Source organism: Dendropsophus ebraccatus, chromosome 9 (assembly GCF_027789765.1).
Source record: "Dendropsophus ebraccatus isolate aDenEbr1 chromosome 9, aDenEbr1.pat, whole genome shotgun sequence".
NCBI lineage: Eukaryota > Metazoa > Chordata > Amphibia > Anura > Hylidae > Dendropsophus > Dendropsophus ebraccatus.
The window spans coordinates 31,983,748-32,006,223 of NC_091462.1; the positions used below are offsets into that span (position 1 = coordinate 31,983,748).

The following is a 22,476-nucleotide window of genomic DNA, read 5'->3' on the forward strand; positions in this document are numbered from 1 at the left end:
CCTCTACCCATGTGGCTTCCTTCCTACAGCGCATATAAAGTGTGCTGTGGGTGGGTGAGGAGTGTGTGTACAAAAGTAAAGAGAGAGATGGAAGGAGAAGAGAAGAAAGAACTCTCATTTGTGTGCAGACCCATGTGGTACACAAACAAAGTGGGTGAGTGGGTGAGGAGTGCGTATATTAAAGTAAAAAGAGATAGGATAGGAGGAAAGAAAATAGGACTCTCATTGGTGTGCAGACCCATGTGATACATAAACAAACAATAACCCTTTGAATACTACAGCTGTGCAATAGCTAGGTATACATACTTGTAACAACATCTTGTGGTAAAACTCTGGTACTACTTCATTCCCACTAACTCTTAAAAGTACAGGCTTTTACAAAGCGTGTAACCAATAGGAGTACCCGTGGTGGGACACCACATGTGCTCTGCTCTTTTATGCTTGCAAATAGGTTTTCTGGATGCCATACCCAATGGCTTCCCTCTGGTATTGGTTATGGCATCCAGGAAAGCTATTTACAGCTATAGAGGAGCAGGGAGGCATAGCGCAGGCAACTGCTGTTTTCTATTGAAATGCAGCTGAACAGGTTAATAAAGTAATTAAGTGCAATGCAAAAATCTTTAAAATGTCCCTGTCCCTTTCAGAATCTAAATCAGCAAGTTTGCATTTACATTCATAATTTTTTTTGTTATCATGGAAAACACGGCACTTCCTGCGTTTAGACTCTTCTTTTTTTTTCTTTAAAGGATCTAAACACGGAAGGGCACACAACATTTAATAATATGTGCCCTTTCTCTGTAGCATATACCACTCACCTAATGGTAAGGGGCGTGGCCAGCTGCTGTGTGTCCCGATGGAAATGCTGTTTTCTTTTTCAGTCAAACACAGCGCTCTCTGCTGCCACCTCTGTCCGAGACAGGAACTGTCCACAGCAGTAGTAAATCCCCATAGAAAACACCTACTCCTCTGGACAGTTCCTGTCACAGACAGAGGTGGCAGTGGAGAGCACTGTGTCAGACTGAAAACTTCCACTTCCTGCAGGACATACAGCATCTGATGAGTACTGGAAGACAAGTTTTTTAAATAGGAGTAAATTACAAATCTATATAGCTTTCTGACCCCAGCTGATTTAAAAGAAAAATATTTTCGCCGGAGTACCCCTTTAATGCTATATAACACTCTATATATTATATGCAACCCTATGTGATATCATTCCCCTCTGGTGCATTGACATACTCCGCTCTGCTACAACTGTATGTTCTTGCTCATTTTGTCCTGTTAATAGGACCTCGTTGACAGCGACAAGGCATGTTTGATGAAATTAAGTTACCCCTAATGTCCTTATGTCCCTGTCTGTGTATTAGGTTCTATGTTATCAATAATCTGAGCTGGGTAATATTTTCCTGCTGGATTTTATGACCATCATCCACCTTATTATTGGACATCATCCTTTTAGTCCTTGCCTTTAAGGCACAGTATATGGGCCAGTTCAGTCCACACTCGGTCTGTGTGACTATCACGAGCGCTCTCCCTATAGTGACTCACAGGAACACATTCTGATAAATGGGAAGGTAGCGGGACGCTGAAAACAGAGAAGAACAGCCAAGGAAAAGGAGTATCCAGAATGAAGAACAATCAGGCACACAGCAGTCGGACGGAACAGGTACACGTTTCATGATAATGATATCTATTACAATAGGGAAGATAACTATTGTTCTATTGTGCTGATATAGTATTTGCTAATATTTACATATGAAATATTTTTATATTGATTTTGTATATATTTTCTACTCAGGTTGATGTAGACGATGGCCAGTTACTGATTGAGGAGGATCACGAGGATAGAGAGTTTTCCAGTAATGTCTTCTGGGCAGGGTTTAACTTGATCAATGCCATCTTAGGTACAGGGATGATAGGTAAGTCCATGCATTTCCTGTATAATATATAGTAATATGCAGGCCTATAACATATTATACATAGCTTAAGTTCCATAGAAATATTCATAGGTTTTAATGCAAACTATTGCAGACAGTGGCATACATATAGCAGGAGCATATAGCTATGGTGCCTCAAGGGGCCAAAGATCTCTATGCTGAATAAGAGAACAAAGAACAAGGAAACCAAAAAGGAGATTAAAGGAGAGGTCTAGGCAAATCATTTATTTTTTTACAAATGCTGGGGAGAATAAAAGAAATAACTTGTTCTTACCTCCAGCGCTGTCCCCGGCTGCGATGTCCCACCACGGCTGTTGCTTATGGTTACACCATTTGCAAAAATCTATACTCTAAGTAAACTGTAGTGATGAAGCAGTACCTAAGTTTCGTAGTATGTAACGTTACTTATGTTTTGCACAGCTGTAGGTTACCAAAGGGTTATTGTTTATTGTGATCTGTACACCAATGAAGACCTTCTCTTCTCTCTACCTATCTCTGAGCTCCTTTCTTCTATGCTTTTCTTCTCCACCACTCACAGGGGATATTACATCACCTGTAGGAAGTCATCACATGGGAAGAGGAAGTATACACCCACTCCTAGTCAGTCTTAGCTACATTTCTGAGCAAAGAGGAAGCAAGATAAGTTGGACCCTATCGTGGTCCATCTGGGCCCTGGCTTTGCCAGGTCCCCACTCCAGAGCTACACTCAGCAGTCTTAGTCTAGTTGTTGAGCAGAGCAGACGTATATGGGGAACTTAGACACCCTTTTCTTAAAAGCAGCACTTCCATACACTATGCTTTGTTAAGCTAGTCAGGGATCATCCCAGCCCACACCATGAACAAGTCTAAAGGTGCAGGATGGTATCCTGAAGAAGTAGGAACTGATCTGGAAAGAGCAAAGTTGCTAGAAGCATACATACTCTATGTCACAGCGCTGGTGTAACCAGAAAGATCTTATCACTCTGCTCATCCCAGGTAAAAGGTCTGGGGCTTGTGTCACCCCCATAGGACGGGTCGCCCGACACTGGTGAGCAAAAGGTCAAGAAGTCAAAACATGGGCACAATTAAACGTCTATTCTCAAGTCTACAGTATTTTACTTCTTCTAAATTTCTTCAGCACAAAATCCTCTCATCTACTCACAGCTCTTCTACTCTAAAGGTCCTCAGTACAGTTCCTGTCTTGATAAGTCTACAGTCTGCTATCAGCTATTGTACAAAGTATTCTATCAGTAAAGAAGATTTATTTATGTTAATGGGACTGTTGTGATTCTTGTCCAAGCACAGCAGATACAACAGCAGATACAACACAGCAGATACAACATCCTTCGGTCATCTCCCAAGGCGGTACCAATAGTCCGGGTGGGACTCCACTCCAGACCACTGTGATATGTACCCAAGGGACCCCCTCATAGCCCAGCAGGTCACCGACCACAGGGGAAAGGGTATAGCCAGCCTCCCTAAACTAAAAGCAGGTGTGCCACCATACCTGTGTGCCCAACCGGCACTGGTGTCACAACAGTATACTATCTGGCTGAGCTATATTCCGACCAACCACCACAGAAGTGGCGCCACACGTTACCATCTAGCAAGTGACCAGTCGAGCGTACACCATATAAGTACCTAAACTGTGTTTTATTGCTGTTTTTATGGTCCTATGCTGTATATTATGTGCTTACTTATGTGTATGCATTTTATATTACCAGGGTTGCCTTATTCTATGAAACTGGCTGGATTGCCATTGGGCATTTTACTTTTGGTGGGAGTGGCATACGTTACAGGTAGGTAAGAATGTCACCTGATTCTTATCTGACCAGTACTATAATGGCTATTAAAAACAGGAGGGAATTTATGGTTTCAAATCTAGTCTGGGACTTTTATACCGTGTATGCAGCTGATGAAATAGCTCCCTTATTATGATAACCTTCATTTGACTCTAAAATACTGCAGAATTTTAGTGAAATCATAGTGTTAAAGGGGTACTTCAGCGGAAAAATTTATTCTTTCAAATCAGAAATCTTTACAGATTTGTAATTTCAGTACTTATCAGCTGCTGTATGTCCTGCAGGAAGTAGTGTATTCTTTCCATTCTGAGACAGTGCTCTTTGCTGCCACCTCCTGTCCATGTCAGGAGCAAATCCCCATAGAAAATATCTCCTGCTTTTCAGACTGGAAAGATTTATGCTGTATGTCCTGTATTTCCGCAGGACATACAGCAACTAATAAGTATTGGAAGACTGGAGATTTTTTAATAGAAGTAAATAAATCTGGCACTTTCTGTGCTCATTGTCAGTTATACAGTAGTAAGCTGAGGATTGTCCAAAGCAAACATCATTTCCAAGGCCACACCACTTGTCCATCTTTCTGCTCTCTGTTGTTTGTTTTTCTATGATTGACATTGCGTTGGATGGATATTGGGTTTGGATGGTATCGCGGTCTGTACATACAATGACACCTTTTGCGAAAAATAATCCCGAACGTGTCAATGTGTTACGATACCTAAGCAATAAGTCCTGAACATATGAAGCACTCAGCACGCTCTGGTGATATGTCTCCTGTCATTTCCTCCCTATTAGAACAGATATATAGACATTATTTGCTGCTTATCTCGGAGATGAGTTTTGCTCTGGGGCCATCTCGCTCGGTAGTATACAGAGCACAAACGTCTCTCAGAGAAATTATCCTGCCATAAACCAGTTAGAGGAAGGGATCCCGGCTTCCTTTCCATTTGTAGGCCCCCAGGGTACGAGCGGAGGAGACAGGGGGACTGGAACCAAAAAATGTTAGGATGCTGAAAGGGTTTTAATTACTCTCTGTTTAGTCTCTTGTTAAAAAGCAAAGAAAAATTTTTTTTAAAATTTAAATTTATTTGAAAGAAAGCATGAAAGAAAAGAGGCATATAGCTAGTAACGTTGCACAAATCCAAGTATATTACCATATCCATGGAGCCTGTACAGTCACTAACAGTCTAATTGGTGCCATGTTATGGACCTGAAAACACTCTCTTTGTCGTAGTATGGTGGTTTCCTTATTTACCATATCATGGATTTTGTATAAATTGGTAACAAAAATCTATATGTGGTATTATAATTATATCATTTTACAGACAAAACTTCTTAGCTTAGGTTCATACTTCCGCAAAACAAGAGTCCGTGGAGCCTCAGTTACGAGTCTCAAAACACGGGATAGCCAGATATCTCTAGCCTGTTGCCAACGGGGTGCCTCCATGATGGGGAGAGCACCACACCACCCTGATAAATAACCCCTAAAGTCCCACTCGGTTGCGAGTATTGGAACATAGACAGGCTGCTCCATGGCAAATTCCCTACATTTTGCAGAATCTAAGCGGACAAAATTATTGAACGCATTAATTTATGGAAACCCTTTGGAGGCCAGTTAAGCCAGTGGGCTTTCTTGGGTATCTCTTTGCATCAGTCAATGTCCATTCTTGAATAGTCCGTCTAGCTACTCTCTGACGGAGTCTACGAATGGCAATGTGGATCCAGAAAAAAATGCAAATAATAAAGTACAAATAACAGTCAAGCAATACTTACCTACCTCAGTCCTTCACAGCCTGAATTCCATGGACTACCGCTCTTCCAACTATTGGCTTTAGCAGTGTCCTGTCTCTCCTAATGAAATTCCAAACAAACTGAGGCCTCAAGGCCCTTTTACACAAAACGATTATCGTCCGTATTCCTGCCGATAGCGGCCGTTACGGACGATAATCGTCTTGTGTAATAGAAGACAACAATCAGCCAACATGAACGATGTCGGCTGATCGTTGTCTGTTGTCTTTCAACATGTTAAAAGACATGTCGTCGCTCCGTGGAATAGGGGTGGCGGCAGTAGAACGCTGCTAACTATGGGCTGCCCGGATGATTGAACGATCAGCTGGAAAGTGGAGGCTGGCTGCCACTGAATATTAATGGAGGAGAGGGAGGAGGAAGGAGTAGTGAGGTGTGCCCAGATGCCGCACAATTCTTTTTCTATGACTTCTCTTTGATTCTTGTACAGTGCAAGAAATGAAATTGTGCAGTTATCTGCTGCCAGAGGTGAAAGGAGATTGACTCTCCTCCCACAGCAGCTCAGATTTGCAACAACACCACAAAAACTAATAAAAAAAGAAAAAAGTTTTTCCTTTAATGCTAGAAACATCATAAATTACCTTAAAACAACTATTAACAGCATTTCAGTGACTATTGCTATGGAAATGATTCATGGGATAACCTCTTTAATAGTGCAGCGTGGAGATGTTTGTATTTCTTGCAGTTACAGTATATTTATGTAACAGATCGCGTTTCACCATCTGTTTTGCAGATTATTCTATGATTCTGCTGATTAGGGGAGGCGAGATGTCTGGCACTAGCACATATCAAGCACTTGTCAGCAGGACATTCGGATTCCCTGGATATCTGCTGGTATCACTGCTTCAGTTCTTATATCCTTTTGCTGGTATGATAATTTTTACTGAACTTGTGTGAATTTTTTTTTTTTTAAATGGAGAACATGAAGCTTAATGCCTTTACTACCTATATTATCATGCTAATAGGAATAATTGTTATTTTACTAAGAATCTTTCCTACTAACTTTTTTCAGTCTTTTTTTTGTCTTCTTTATATCTGTTTGTTTGGTCCCCTTATAAGAAACTACATATAAAATAAAAGGGGCTGAGGGAGATTATTTTATGTTTATAAATTACAATATGCAAAACATATACATCAAGCTGTGCTGAGTGCAGGACCTGAGGGGCGGGGCTTAATACACAGATTCAGAGAACACCAAATCACTGTCATGCCCCACCCCTGAGGTCTTGCACTAGGCATAACATATAGTTTTGCCCACATTTTGAAAACATCTTCATATCTATATCACTTATGTACAGTATATCATTTATGTGGCATCTTCTCTAATTCAGAATTAATAAATAAGCAAATAATGGTATAAAATATTATTTTAAACAATATATTTAGAGGAATTCGCCTTTTAAAGGTTGGGTTTTACCAAAGTGATGTTGTACTATCACTATCTACTTTCCATACTGTATACAATGTTTTTTGTTATTTGGAAAGGAATGTGAATTCCACCCCCACTATATCCCTAACTTTACCATTGAGGAAGATTTATATCAAACGTTTCACAATCCATTAGTCTATTGGATTAGCATACTTTTTTTATTGTATCCTGACAAATACCAGTGAGCCTGAACCTGCTGAAAACCCAGCCTAAACTCCAACAAAACCTAAAAACAACACCCAAAAAGACCGAAATTGAATGTTTCTATTCTCTGCTCAAAACATTAATACTTATCTAGTACATAACTAGCATTGTATTACCCCAAAGCCTGTGCTATTAAAATACAACAAAACAAAAACAAACCCTCATAAGGCTACATCAACCAAGAAATTAAATAGCTATAGACTAGAGATGAGCGAACCTGGAGCATGCTCGAGTCCATCCGAACCCGAACTTTCAGCATTTGATTAGCGGTGGCTGCTGAACTTGGATAAAGCCCTAAGGCTATGTGGAAATCATGGATATAGTCATTGGCTGTATCCATGTTTTCCAGACAACCTTAGAGCTTTATCCAAGTTCAGCAGCCCCAGCTAATCAAATACCGAACGTTCGGGTTCGGATTAACTCGAACCTAAACCCGGTTCGCTCATCTCTAGTATAGACCTTAGAATGCTGTGATACAAAAACAAAATTGTGTTGTTCTAAAGCTGTAAAATAGCACCCTGAGGGGGTTAAACCTATATTTGAGAATTAAAGGGGTATTCCCATCTTAGCTGATCAGCGGGGATCCAACCACTGGGACCCCCACAGATTGCGAGAAAGGTGACACTAGAACAGCCACCATGCTCTGTGCTACATTTATTATTCATGTGGCTGCCTAAGTAGCCTAAGGATCTATGGTGCTGACATGTCTTTTGCATGTGCTAACGTCTTTTCCAGCAATGATCAGCTACAACATCATCACAGGAGACATTTTGCCAAAAATCTTTCAAAGAATCCCAGGAGGTGAGATTTCTTGTGCAATATATTTTATCATGACCATCCATATTTGCCATTTCTTCTTCATAAGATACTGGTTTATATGGGTGGGTGACTTCTGAGTTGATTTTTTATCTTATATTATATGTTATTTTACATAATATTTTATATGTACTGAGCTTTAAGGGGAAGGTTTAGGGGGGCAAAAAAAAGCATTTGCCTTCCTCTTTCCTGCCACTGTTACCTGGAAGCCAGGAAACACAATAGCTGTGTTGGGTGTGGACACATAGCTATGTTTTAGATAGAGACCTTTCTTACATGCATTTACAAATATCTGACACTAGATGTCAGCAAAGCAGTGACAGCACAATCCTAAAATATGTCTACGTACATAATGACTCACAGTGCAGAATTATTACACTGTCACATTGTGTCGGCACTGCAGCTATAAGACCACCTGTAACTGTAGGACATACAACCTGTACAGGAATACTGTAGGTAGATAGATGATAGATTTTATTAAAATAAACAGATGCATATAAGAGAAAAAGAGAGAGAATGTTACATATAGTAAATGTAAGACATGTTTTGAATTTTTTTTCCCATGTAGTTACTTCAAGAAGTATACTTGCTGACCGCCGTTTCGCAATCTTGAGCACCACGATCGTCATTACACTTCCTATAGCGTTATACCGAAATATGCAAAGACTGGGAAAGGTACTATAGGAAGCTCTGCTTGTTGTGTATTATGATCCTTACTAAAAATCTTATATCAGCCAAAGCTACAAAAAGGTTCTTTCTCTCTGGAGGACTTGGCATGTCCATGAAATACACAGACGGCCTATTGGCATCACTGGGTATATGATGCTTAATTTGCCTGTGTCTGATTATGATGAATAATAGCCTACGACCTATGATTGGTTGCTATGATTGATAAATCTGGGCCTTGTTGTTAGGTTCCCAACACAATTACCGGCTATTTGGTAAAAGTCCAACCCTATCATTCAGGGAAACTTCTAACAAAAATGGCTTTGATAAAATAAACCTCCCCTTTAAGGGGGGGGGGGAGGATGCGCCAATATATAATCTATTATTCAATTAAAGTGTGTGAAGCATTTACTTTTAATGCATTTATAGTTTATACCATGTATCTGCACCTGACCGTACAATCAATCCACTGAATATCAGTGTGAATGTAATATTGACAGTCTGTGTATTGCTCTCCTGTAGGTATCTCTGATGTCCCTTCTCCTAACAGTAATTGTACTGCTGATAGTTATTACTAGAGCATCATCTCTGGCCTTTACAATGTAAGTATTGGATTGCTTTAATTATAATTGAAATTAATTGGTATTTCTCGATTACTGGCATGTAACTGGTGGATTCCAGAAACAAAACTTATCACCACAGGTTACCCCTCCTCTAGGAACCCCATCAATCACAAGAATGGCATTCACTAGATCTTCTGCTTTCCCTGCTAATGCACAGAAAAATCGTGACCTGACCACACAGAGAGAGAGCCTGTAAGACAGCTTACCCTGACCACACATAGAGAGAGCCTGTGAGACAGCTTACCCTGACCATGTGGAGTCCCACCACGGGTGTTGCTATTAGTTACACCCTTCGCAAGAGCCTGTACTTTTAAGATCAAGTGATAATTTAAAACTACCAGAGTTTTACCACAAGATGTCACTGTTATAAGTATGTATACCTAACTATTGCATGGCTGTAGTATCCAAAGGGTTATTGTTTGTTTATGTACCACATGGGTCTGCACACCAATGAGAGTCCTTTCTTCTTTCCTCCTATCCTATCTCTCTTTACTTTAACATACGCACTCCTCACCCACTCACAGCACACCTTAGATGCGCTGTAGGTAGGAAGTCACATGGGTAGAGGAAGTGTAGGGTCTTTTAACTCTGGATTCCGTAGAGGATGGACACTAACCAGAACGCTCTCTACAGTAGTCCTGTTGGGCCCTGGCTCCTGCCAGGTCCCCAGTCTAACTTGTGGTCTAAACGAAGAGCACATGTATCGAGACCTATTTTCTTCTCAAGTAACTCCACTCAACACTATGTGTTAAGCTTCCACTAGAGAGGACAAGTCAGAGATCACCCTAACCCACGAGGGAACCCTCAGCATTCTGCTCATCCCAGGTAACAAGGTCTGGAGCTTGTGTCACCCTCTAGGACGGGTCTTGACACTGGTGGGCAATAGGTGGTGCAAAGACCAAAGAGTCAAAACACAGGCAAGTATTCTCTCTACTCTCAAGTATTCTTCTATTTCTACCTCTGAAGTTCCAGCAGAGCACAGTACTACTTGGGTTTGGTCTCTCTCGACATCCTCCTCTCTACTCCTCTGAACTCCTCTTCTACCTCTCCACACGCAGCTCAGTCAGCACGACTGTAACTCCTTCTTCTACTCTCAGTGCAGATTTGGACCCTAACGCTATGTTCACACTACAACTCCAAAAAAAGTCCTGCCAAAAATGTCCTATGGTGCAACACATAAACCAGAAAACAACAAAAGAAATTGCACAAATGGATAGAAAAATATAACAAAAGTCTTTATTTAGAAATATGAATTCATAAAATTACACAGAATAGAATATGGGATAAAACACAGAGGTCAAAACCAAACGGGGAGGAAGATATCAGTGTGGTAAGTAACAATCAAAGTTGTGTGAGGATTGATGAATGAGGTAGATGTTAATACAACATCACCATCTAGTGATCACTATTAGTATGGAAACCTGAACCTAATACAGAGACACTCAGAATAGTGAGTTGGATGAAAAATCCTAACTGAAAAACAAAATTAATTTGAAAAAGAGGGGGCTGTATGCAACCCCTACAAAAATTAATCACAATAATGATATTAGTAAAAGACCAAGGGTGGAATCAATAATTACAACCATACAGAAAAAAGAGTATAAGTGAACACAAAAAAACTCACAATGAAATCTTACCACCTGTCTGGCACAAAAGCCCGACGTACGTTTCGCTCACTTCATCAGGAGCTCTTTGTGCGGTGTGGAACATAGCCTATTCTGTTATGGGATCCCGGCCGGAGCATATACACATCGTATACACTCCAGCCAGGATCCCATGCGGACCCGCAAATAACTGACATATCCGCACAGATTCCTAAGTAAACTTCTTTCTGTCCTTACATGATCTCATGTTCTGCACAATAAAAAAACGCCCAATTTTATAAACCGTTCTGAATAGAAAATATTTATAGAGTGTAATGTAACAGCTAGGACTGGTGTCCGTGTTGCTATGGAAATAGAACATCCTAAGAATTATTCTATCATATACAAACAATAAGTGTTCCTTAAAGATGAACCAAACAAATCAAATCCAAGGACAACTTTCTTTTCATTTATTTTTTTTCTAAAAACATACAGAAATTGCCAATTGTGTCATTTGTAATTTTAGGAACCAATCACAGATCAGCTTCCATTTCTTAATGAGCTTTGGTTAATAAAAGCTGAGCTGTGATTGATTACTATGGTGAAATTAGGGTCCTATTCCACGGGTTGACCAGAGAATAATGTAAACGAGCGCTGATCTGCTAGATCGGCGCTCGTTTACTGGGCCTATTACACGGCCCGATAATCGTTTAGCAAGAGCTGCAGGGACATAGTTACCAATGTCCTTGCAGCCCTTTTTTATACACCATACTTTACCTAAGCATGTTGCAGGGCTTCTCCTGAGCTCCTTCTTCCTCCCGCTCCAGTGCGCAACAGCAGCTTGGTGCGGCCTGTCTAAGCTGACAGACCGCTTAGCCAATCACTGGCCGCGGCGGTCCTGGCCACCGAAGCTTCTTCTGCGCGCAGGACCGTGAGGAAGAGAAGCCCAGTAGAATACCTGCAACATGGTTAGGTAATGTATGGTGCTGCTGAAATCATTAGTCGCCCACCGCGCATCGCTATTCCACGCAGCGATGCGCGGTCGGTGCCAGATGATTTTAGGTTTCACCCTAAAAAAACGGTCAGCCGATTACACGATCATTGGAGATGATCGGCCGATTATCACTCAGTGGAATAGGCCCCTTACACTAGGTATTGTCTTACACAGATTGATAACTCAGGACCATTGTACTTGTTGTGCCAGCTGCTGCCATTGTGGTGGTGCTGGTCTCCACTGCTGAGTCCTTCTTGCTTTCCTCCAATCAGAAGTGGTTGCTCAGCCAACCACTGGCTGAGGTGGGTCACTGCTGCAGACATTTATTGGTACAGCGGGCATTGCCTATGTGTCAGCACTCACCACTGTGAAACTATTTTTTATGTTTTTACCTAATCTTGTCCACCATTCAATATGAACAAAAAATATTCAGGCAATTTGCTCAGATTCATTAATATAGGTTAACCGAATGTGTTTGCTTATGTTATAGACCACAGACTGAAGAAGCTTGGGTGTTCGCCAAGTGGAATGCAATACAAGCAATTGGGGTCATGTCTTTTGGTAAATATCCATGAGACAACATGTGTAAACTGTTCGTATTAAGGGTATGCTTAATTTAAAGGATATGGAAACCTTTATTTTTTTTATTGTTGATTTCTTACTTAAATTCACTTTCTAAGTAGTCTGCATTAAAAATTTTCTCAAAAATTCCATAAGTCTAAAAAAGTTTCTGAAGGGGATAATGGCAGGGAACAGGTTCCACACCAGTTCAGATAGTAGACAGGGGGGAGAGAAACAACAAAGGGCAGGTCACACTGGCTAGAGCAAAGATTCAAACTCACAGCCCTCCAGCTGTTGCCAAACTACAATTCCCATCATTCCCGGACAGCCAAAACTTTAGCTGTCCAGACACAATGGTAATTGCAGTTTTACAACAGCAAGAGTGCCGCAGTTAGACACTTGTGGGCTACAGAAAGACAGCAGTGCAGACTGAACACAGTCTTTAGGGGATAGTCATTTAGGCATCAAGAGGAAATAGAACTCTTAAAGCAATGAGTAGAGGCTAGGGAAGCAAAAGGTGAAAATATTTTAATAAAGACTAGAGATGAGGGAATTTACATTACAAACAATGATCGGCAGTCGGCTTATACGCCTGCTGCCTTTGATCTCCATGCCGCTTCTCTTCCGGTGACTGGAAAAGCTGGATCCAGTCCGGGGAAACTTCTCCTTAATGAATGAGCATGTGATGCTCAGATGTAATACCAGAAAATAGCTCATAGACAAGAGTGGTGCTGCACCTGGGACCTTTCTTATAATAATAGTAATAATAGTAATAATAATAATAACAAAAATAAAAACTACTTGGTTTTTACTTTCTATTAGATCCTAAATAGATCCTAAAAGTTCTACAACCTGAGAGGTGGGACTGATCAGTGACTCCTCATTTCATTCTTTTTCAGTGTTCATGTGCCACCATGCCTGTTTTTTAATTTATGGATCTCTTGAGAAAGGAACAGTCAGGAGCTGGTCCAACATTACCCACGTGTCAATGATCATCTCATTTATTATCAGCATCCAGTATTCCATTTTTGGCTATGTGTCTTTTACAGGATTCACACAAGGTAACGTGCATAAGCCGAGTTACACTGACCTACGATTAATTCACACCTGTGGGCACTGGCGTGAGTTAAAGGGGTATTCTGCTCAAACATAACTTTTCATATGTTGCTGCCCAAGGTGAGACTAAGGGTGGTATTACACGGCCGATGGGGGCCCGATAATACCTGTAAACGAGCAGCGATCTGCTAGATCATTGCTCGTTTACTTGGCCTATTACACGGCCCGATAATCGTTAAACAAGGGCTGCAGGGACATCGTTACCGATGTCCTTGCAGCCTTTGTTTAAACTGTATACATACCTAATCCATGGTCCAGGGTTCCTCTTCTTCTTAACTTCTCCCCGGGTCCGCGCACTTCAGCTTCACAGCGGCTTGTCTCTGCTGACAGGCCGCTCGGCCAATCACTGGCTGCGGCGGTTCCGGCCTGTGATTGGCCGAGGGGCCTGTCAGCTGACACAGGCCGCTGAGAAGCCGGAGCGCACGGGACCCGGTAAGAAGCTCTGAGGAAGAGGAACCCTGGACCATGGATTAGGTATGTATTCTTCTTTGCTAATCGTCAGCGTTGGCCGCGCACCGCTATTACACGTAGCAGTGCACGGTTTGCGCCCAACGATTATAGGTCTGAACTTATATCAATGATCAGCCGATGACAACGATCATCGGCTGATCGTTGTCTTTAGTACATGGAACGATAATCGGCCGAATCGGGCCGATTCGGCCGATTATCGTTCCGTGTAATAGTACCCTAAGGGTCCTATTCCACGGGCTGAGGAGGGCCCAATCAACGATGCAAACGAGCGCTGATCTGCTAGATCGACGCTCGTTTACTGGGCCTATTCCACGGCCCGATGATCGTTGAGCGAGGGCTGCAGGGACATTGTTACCGATGTCCTTGCAGCCCTTGCAGCATACATTACCTGTCAGGTCTTCTTCTCCGCTCTGTCTTCCTCCCCGGCTCCCACGCTCTAGCTTTAGAATGGCCTGTCAGCTGACAGGCCACTCAGCCAATCACAGGTTGTGGCGGTCCCGGCCTGTGATTGGCTGAGCGCTCCGTCAGCTGACAGGCCATTCTGAAGCTAGAGCGCGCGGGACCCGGGGAGGAAGACAGAGCGGAGAAGAAGACCTGACAGGTAATGTATGCTGCTGCTGCTTCTCAAATCATCGGTCGCCCGCCACACACCGCTATTCAACCGTAGCGATGCGCAGTGGGGGAACGATGACTTTAGGTCTGGCCCTAAATGAAGGATCAGCCGATGACACGATTAACTGCTGATCGTTCTCTCTATTCCACCGAGCGATAATCGGCCGAATCGTGCCGAATGGGGCCTATTCGGCAGATTATCGTTACTGTGGAATAGGGCCCTAAGGGTATGGAAAAGCGGTGGAATTCTGTGGCAGAGCTCTCCACCACGGAATCCCACCTGCCTTAGTGTCCAATTGTGTCTCTATGGAAGGACTCGCACACCTCCACTTCTGACAATCTCCGCTCAAAGAATTGACATGTCAATTCTTTGTGCAATGATATAGGGAGCCATGTTATAGACTAAGAATGATATAGAGAGCCATGTTATAGACTAAGAATGATATAGAGAGCCATGTTATAGACTAAGAATGATATAGAGAGCCATGTTATAGACTAAGAATGATATAGAGAGCCATGTTATAGACTAAGAATGATATAGAGAGCCATGTTATAGACTAAGAATGATATAGGGAGCCATGTTATAGACTAAGAATGATATAGAGAGCCATGTTATAGACTAAGAATGATATAGAGAGCCATGTTATAGACTAAGAATGATATAGGGAGCCATGTTATAGACTAAGAATGATATAGAGAGCCATGTTATAGACTAAGAATGATATAGAGAGCCATGTTATAGACTAAGAATGATATAGAGAGCCATGTTATAGACTAAGAATGATATAGAGAGCCATGTTATAGACTAAGAATGATATAGAGAGCCATGTTATAGACTAAGAATGATATAGAGAGCCATGTTATAGACTAAGAATGATATAGGGAGCCATGTTATAGACTAAGAATGATATAGAGAGCCATGTTATAGACTAAGAATGATATAGGGAGCCATGTTATAGACTAAGAATGATATAGAGAGCCATGTTATAGACTAAGAATGATATAGAGAGCCATGTTATAGACTAAGAATGATACAGAGAGCCATGTTATAGACTAAGAATGATATAGGGAGCCATTTTATAGAACAGGAATAGGATGGAAAACCATGCTGGGGAACATAATATGGGGAGCCATAGATAAGGAGATAGATAGATAGATAGATAGATAGATAGATAGATAGATAGATAGATAGATAGATAGATAGATAGAGAGATACCCAATGAAATGCAGTATAATACACTATTAATAAATAATCCATCTTCCAGCTACAGTATATAAGTTATACTCACCATCCATAATACATGTATTTTTTCCCTCACAGGGGACTTGTTTGAAAATTACTGTAAGGATGATAACGTGGTGACGGTTGGAAGGTTCTTCTATGTAATGACCATAATCCTCACCTACCCTATGGAATGTTTCGTTGCTAGAGAGGTAAGATTCAAGAAAACAAGATCAGCGCTTTTTTTGGTAAATCTTCATTGTATTCAATATGCACATTAGACAGTTTGGTGTACTGTACTTTACATATATATATATAAAATTGTCTAAATATGACAATATAAATCAATATAAATTTCTGGAGTAAAAATGGTAAAACATCTCAAGTCTATGTTCATATACAGTCGAAATGAGGTCAGTTTTTTTGGGATGGTCATCATTTAATGCCAAAATACGTTCTTCTTTTAATAATTACAGTCTCAAATAATGATCATGATGACTATTTGTAGCCATAATTATCAAAAAACCGCCGTCTTCTGGCGTTAAATGTAAGCCGTCCATGAAAAGGGCTGTTATTTTAATGTTGTGCGAACATCCTGACTTAGTAAGCAGTTCTGACAAATGAACAGTAGAGGGCACTGCACTTCCAAATCTTTACTTTTCATTATAACTCTCCTAAATTTTTCCCTTTCTATGGTGAACTTGGTTTTGGTCTGAACTTTAAATTTAAGGAAAATGTACTTTATATTTTACATTTATGTCACAGTAGGTAAAAGCAGAAGGGTCACATGACCTAAGGGGGGCCCATAATATAAACAGATTTCAACCAATCAGGAGCCAGTATAGGGATAGCAGTTAACGATTAAACGACAAACGAGATATCGTTGATCGTTTTATTTTTATCGTTGCTCGTTCGCAAATCGTTCACATTGAATAAGACGTCGCAGTACAACGTGAAGACCGCAAGATAACGATTATCGTTCCATGTAAATGGGTGAACGATTTCAGGCCGTTCGCAATAATGGTTGTTTGAAATCGTTTATCGTTAACGATTATGCGAACGATAATCGTCCCGTGGAATAGGGCCCTTAGGCTACAGCTGCTGATTCACAAAGGGATGGGGTTTTTATCCTTCGTTAACAGCGATGCCAGAAAAAGCCCAGAAGAGGGCGCTGTAAGACCAAGAAAAAGGAATTCACAACATTACAGAGGAGGAACATACAGTAGATGGGAATGGGAAGACACTGCAAATGGTGACCTGGACCACGATTCTATAGACACCTCTCTTCCTGTTATCTGTTATTTCCTCATTTCAGTTCAAACTGGGGAGATGACAACCTGAAAACGCTATGCTGTCTGCTTTGTGGTCCTCAACTATTTTCATAGTGATAGGCAGCTGCTTAGAAGAACCTATAGATACTGTTTTTTTGGGACAAGGTTAAAGAAGTCTGGATATTGATAAAGGCCTTTCCTAACAATGACTGTGTACAAGCCTTAACCCTAAGACGCTATGTAAGGTGTGAGGCATTCAAACTAATGTGAGGTCTCACATATCCTGTGGTTTCCATACTTCATCATTTCATCTTCAACTTGCTTAACTGTTCACAGTAACAGCAATTTGGACCAGGGGTACCTAATTTTTTGCATGCCACTATACATATGTTACACACCCACATACCATTTTCAGAACATATATATATATATATATATATATATATATATATATATATATATATATATATATATATAGTGGTGCCTTGAATTAGGAGCATAATTTGTTCCGGGACTGTGCTTGTTATCCAAATCCACTCTTAAACCAAAGCAAATTATTGGTTCCACACCCCAAAAACAATGATTTATTATTCTGAATAACAAGTAAAAGAGATTAAACAAACATTTAGAAACAGCAGAATATGTGATATTATAAGTTACTGTACAGTAATGGAGAGGATGGGAAACACAAGGACTGACAGAGACTGCAGGGAGCAGGAAGGAATGAGCAGGACAGATGTGGGCACATACATGCAGCACTCTCTGTCCGGGGAGAGAGGGGTTACAGCTATGGAGAGATTACCTCACAGTCCTGTCCCCTGATGTAAGCCCCAGCTTGAAGTGGATCTGCTATGATTTGGAAGGTGAGGGAGACTTCCTGGGTCAGAGTACAGAGCTGTAGACCCCGCTATGCAGACCATGCCCCTCCCCCACTTCCCCTACCACCCAGTACAGGGAGCTCTTAAACCAAAGCAATGCTCTCAAACCAAGTCACAATTTTAAAAAACTGTGAGCTCTTAAACCAAAACGCTCTTAATCCAAGTTACTCTTAAACCAAGGTACCACTGTATACCCTGATATGTATAATGAAAAGATCAATAATAGTAAGTGTGACATGACAGCCCTCTAGTGGTGGTTCCAAAGAGAACAGCCTAGATAAATGAAGCCCATATAGAAAATGATGTAAAGTACTGTAAGTAGAAACAGTTATTTAAAAACAAATAAGTTAAAACTATAAAGTGCACCATTATATCTTATGAGCTCATTAACAAATTATTTCTACACACACAAAATGTACAGTGGCATGCAACAGGTGGGCACAGTTAAAGTGTCACTCTCAATATAACTTTCAAAATCTAAATCAACAGGGGATGTGATATAAAGCAAGTTTGCAATTTACTTTTTTTTTTTTTAAGTTGTCATGGAAAACTGTGTCTGACTCGTTGAAAAAAAAAAAGACTAAACACAGGATGTCCTGGTTATCTGCATTCACAGAGAAGGCAGTCATGTGACTGATGGACACATTGAGCCGTGACTTTCTGTACTGGTCGGAACTTCATGTGTTTAGTCTCTTTTTTTCAACCAGCGCAAGACTAAAAAGCTTCAGAAGACTGGATACTTCCTGGTGTAGAGAAAAGACCCGGAAGGGGATGTATATCAGGCCCATTCAACCAGTCAGCAGCAGAGGTGGGACACCACTACAGCCACTGACTGGCTGAGAGGGCCTGGAATGTCACGGCTCCTAAGGGCCGGAATGCCTCTTTACTTTCCCTCCCATCCCTGACCCTGCTAGGGACTCTGACCCTAGCAGGGATGGGACTTCAGATGTTTTTATAAAAATGATTTACACATCCTTATTTCTTTCTGATACCAGTTGATTAAAAAAATCCGGAGTACCCCTTTAATGGTCCACAATGGAAGAGCCTTCATGTCACATGATCTAAGATATTTCTGCTTCTCCCAGGTGATCTCAAACACTTTCTTTGGTGGGACCCTTTCGACTGTCCATCATTTTACAATCACATTGCTGGTTGTTTCTGTTACCACAGTCATATCTTTATTCTCCGACTGTCTAGGAATGGCGCTAGAGCTTAACGTAAGTGTAAAATGGCATCACCTGTAATAGAAGTTTATGGGGGGAATTTATTATCAGGGTATTTGTGTGTGTGTGTGTGTGTGGTCTATTGCTGCAGTGTAATAGATTGGTGTACAGAAAGTGCAATGTATGTACATTGTTGAAACTTTTGTGCAAGTGGGCATGCATCTAAGTCACTCATCACACATTCATTTACTCTACGCTGGGAAATATATCGCCTCTTGTGTGGAATCAATATTGGACATTTTTGCAATAAATATGGAAAAGACGCATATAGTAAATTAGCTTTACAAGATACCCCCTGGTTGTAAATGAAGCCTACAAGCGGTGTCAGCATGACTGGTATACATTTTTAAAATGTTGCAAATTTTTACATAACTACATAATTGCGAAAAAGTGTGCGTCTTTTGCCTGCGGGTCTATATAGTTGATAAATTCCCTAATCTATGTTTATTAATGTGCAGTCATTAGAGTTACCAGGGGAGTAACTACCACAGTAGCAGCCATAGTGACTGCTATGGTGGCCCGATCCTGCAGTACTGGGCCCCCTGAGGTGTTATAATTTGCAGTGCCCGGTGGCTGAGCGTGCCTTCAGGGTGCTGCAAATGTCCCTGGTAATGTTTCCCTTGGAGTCTGCACTTAAGTATGGTAGTTGGATGGTATACCACCACTGGCAGGTGGTGGTATAGTACTTACCTACGTCCTGTCAGATCAGCAATCTTCTCATAGAGTTTGCGTCAGGCAGACTCTATTGGAGGATTGCTGATAATTAGAGATGAGCGAACCGGGTCGAGGGCCTGGTTCACTCATCTCTACTGATAATACTGATCAGTGCTATGCAATGGCACAGCATTGTTCCGTATACGCAGTCCTAGGGGGACTTAAAAAGCGTTTAAAAAGTTTTTTAAAAAAACATGGCAAAACCCCTCCCCTAATAAAAGTTTAAATTACCCCCTTTTCCATTATACAAATATAAATATGTAAAAAAAAAACATATTTGATATCATAGCGCATGGAATTGTCCAATTTATTAAAATATACCAATATTGTTTCTGCCTGGTGAATGCCGTTGTTTGTACAGCGTGTGAACATACGTATGCCAAAACATAAAGAAGGCATTAACTCCCTTATTGTTATATCGGATGCATGTAACATGTAATGGGGAACCATATCCAATATTTAGATTTTTTTTTAACTGTTACAACATTGTAATAGTATCTAATATATATATATGTTATTTTTCAGGGCGTCCTCAGTGCCACTCCCCTCGTCTTCATCATTCCTACCGCCTGCTATTTGAAGCTGTCCACAGATCACTGGTACCACATCAGTAATGCCATGCCTTGCCTCATCCTACTGCTTGGTATAATAATAATGCCTGTAGGGTTTGTCATGGCCATTTTATATCCACAAGAATGTAGTCATGGAAAAGAAATGTTTTACTGTTTCTTAAATTCTTCTCTCATGGATGTCTCTGTAGGACATTTATATCAAAGTAATTCCTCTAAAATAAAGTAATTCTGTGTTTTCGCACCATATGTGTTGAGTTTATTTCTGGAGTTCTGAATTGTACATGTATTAGTTGGTGTTACTGTCTACCATACTGTGGTGCTGCGGCCCGGTTATGGTCGCTGTTGCGGCCATCCAGTTCATATTACACTTGAAATGAATGGAGCATGCAACTTGTAAGCAAATGAAGCTGCCAAGCAGCAAAGAGCAATCGAGTTTTAATTCTGGGTTAGAAAATGTTGCACATTGATGTGCATAACCGTAGAGGTTTTTCAATGGATTGCTGGAGGTGTGCTCTGGCATTTAGAGAGTATAACTTATAATATAATAAGGTATTTAATAACGTTCATCAACTCTGCTCTGTTTCTTTATAAAGGAAGCTTGATGGGTTTAACAGAAGGATTTATTATTGGTGACATGGTGTGTGAACATAGCCTTTCTGTGTTTTCAATCCACTTCTGGTTTTGGTTGCAAAATACCAGCCAAAAATACTGTGTGGGAACATAGCTTTAAAACAACTCTGTACCCACAATCTGACCCCCCCAAAACCACTTGTACCTTCAGATAGCTGCTTTTAATCCAAGATCTGTCCTGGGGTCCGTTTGGCAGGTGATGCAGTTATTGTCCTAAAAAACAACTTTTAAACTTGCAGCCCCGTGACCAACGGCAGTGCCATATCTGTGCACTAACTTTGCACCACCCCTCCGTCCCTCCTCCCCACCCTCTTCATCATTAGGAATGCCACTGGAACATTTTCTTCTGTCTAAACATTGCACAGGTGCCTTAACGATCCAGCCCATGTTCAGTATTCACACAGGTGAGGAATAGGAGGCAATCTGCCTGGAGCATTCCTAATGATGAGGAGGGTGGGGAGGAGGGACGGAGGGACGGAGGGGTTGTGCCAGCCTAAAGCATACACAATCAAAGCCCTGGCCGTTGGGCACGGGGCTGCCAGTTTAAGGCTATCTTCACACAATGTATAGAGACCAGCCGTTCCGTACTTAAGGATGATATTTTAGCCGCAGGGTTCTGATGTGGGCGCATCAGCGTATGCCCGCATCACAACCTCCCATAGCACATAGTGAAGCAAGCGTCTGGAGCCGCTCGCTTCACTGTGTGAACTGACAGGGTTTTCTACGGCCGCAGAAAACTGACATGTCAGTTCTTTGCGGCCCCGTGCAGGATCCCGGCCAGAGCGCATACGATGTGTATATGCTCCGGCCGGGATCCCATATAACAATAGGCATTTTTCACCCGTACAAAGTATGGCCGCTGTTGCCGATGGCAACAACGGCTGTACTTTTACGTAGTGTGAACATAGCCGAAATGTTGTTTTTTTTAGGACAATAACTGCATCACCTGCTGAACAGATCCCAGGGGAAAAAGTGGCCATGTTTTTGTAGCGCTGGAAAACCCCCTTGAAGTCCTTGCACGCACCAGTGACTTACATAATGGTGCATGTGCAATAAGCTAGTGAAGTTGATGCCCTCATGTGTCAGACTCACCAAGCCTGCTCCGCGCTGTGAGACAATGGTGCATACATGGGTCGGACATCAGGAAGGCCAATCCTTGCCTGTCTGTCAGTGTGCAGTAGGGTGCAAATTAGCGGCATAGAAGCATTGCGGTCCTAGGATACAATCAGGGGCGGAACTACCGCCGTAGCGGCTGCTACGGGGCCCCTAACATCAGGGGGCCCGTGGCCTCGGCCCCCCGCAGATGACCGCCTGCAACACCCGGCGGCCGAGCGGGCCTCCCGGGTGTTCAGCGTTCTGACTGACAGCGCGAG

The 22,476-nt window shown here is 41.6% G+C and overlaps 1 protein-coding gene across 1 annotated transcript; it reads left to right on the plus strand.

Annotated features, from left to right (window-relative positions):
• The first annotated feature begins 1,807 nt into the window (after positions 1 to 1,807).
• On the plus strand, positions 1,808 to 20,699 carry SLC38A11 (solute carrier family 38 member 11). Its single transcript, XM_069985135.1, has 11 exons — positions 1,808 to 1,916; positions 3,638 to 3,712; positions 6,252 to 6,386; positions 7,887 to 7,952; positions 8,536 to 8,642; positions 9,156 to 9,235; positions 12,324 to 12,394; positions 13,294 to 13,455; positions 15,915 to 16,027; positions 19,050 to 19,181; positions 20,427 to 20,699. The coding sequence occupies exons 1-11, from the start codon at positions 1,910 to 1,912 to the stop codon at positions 20,697 to 20,699; spliced, it is 1,221 nt and encodes a 406-aa protein (XP_069841236.1). The 5' UTR covers positions 1,808 to 1,909.
• The last annotated feature ends 1,777 nt before the right edge of the window (positions 20,700 to 22,476 follow it).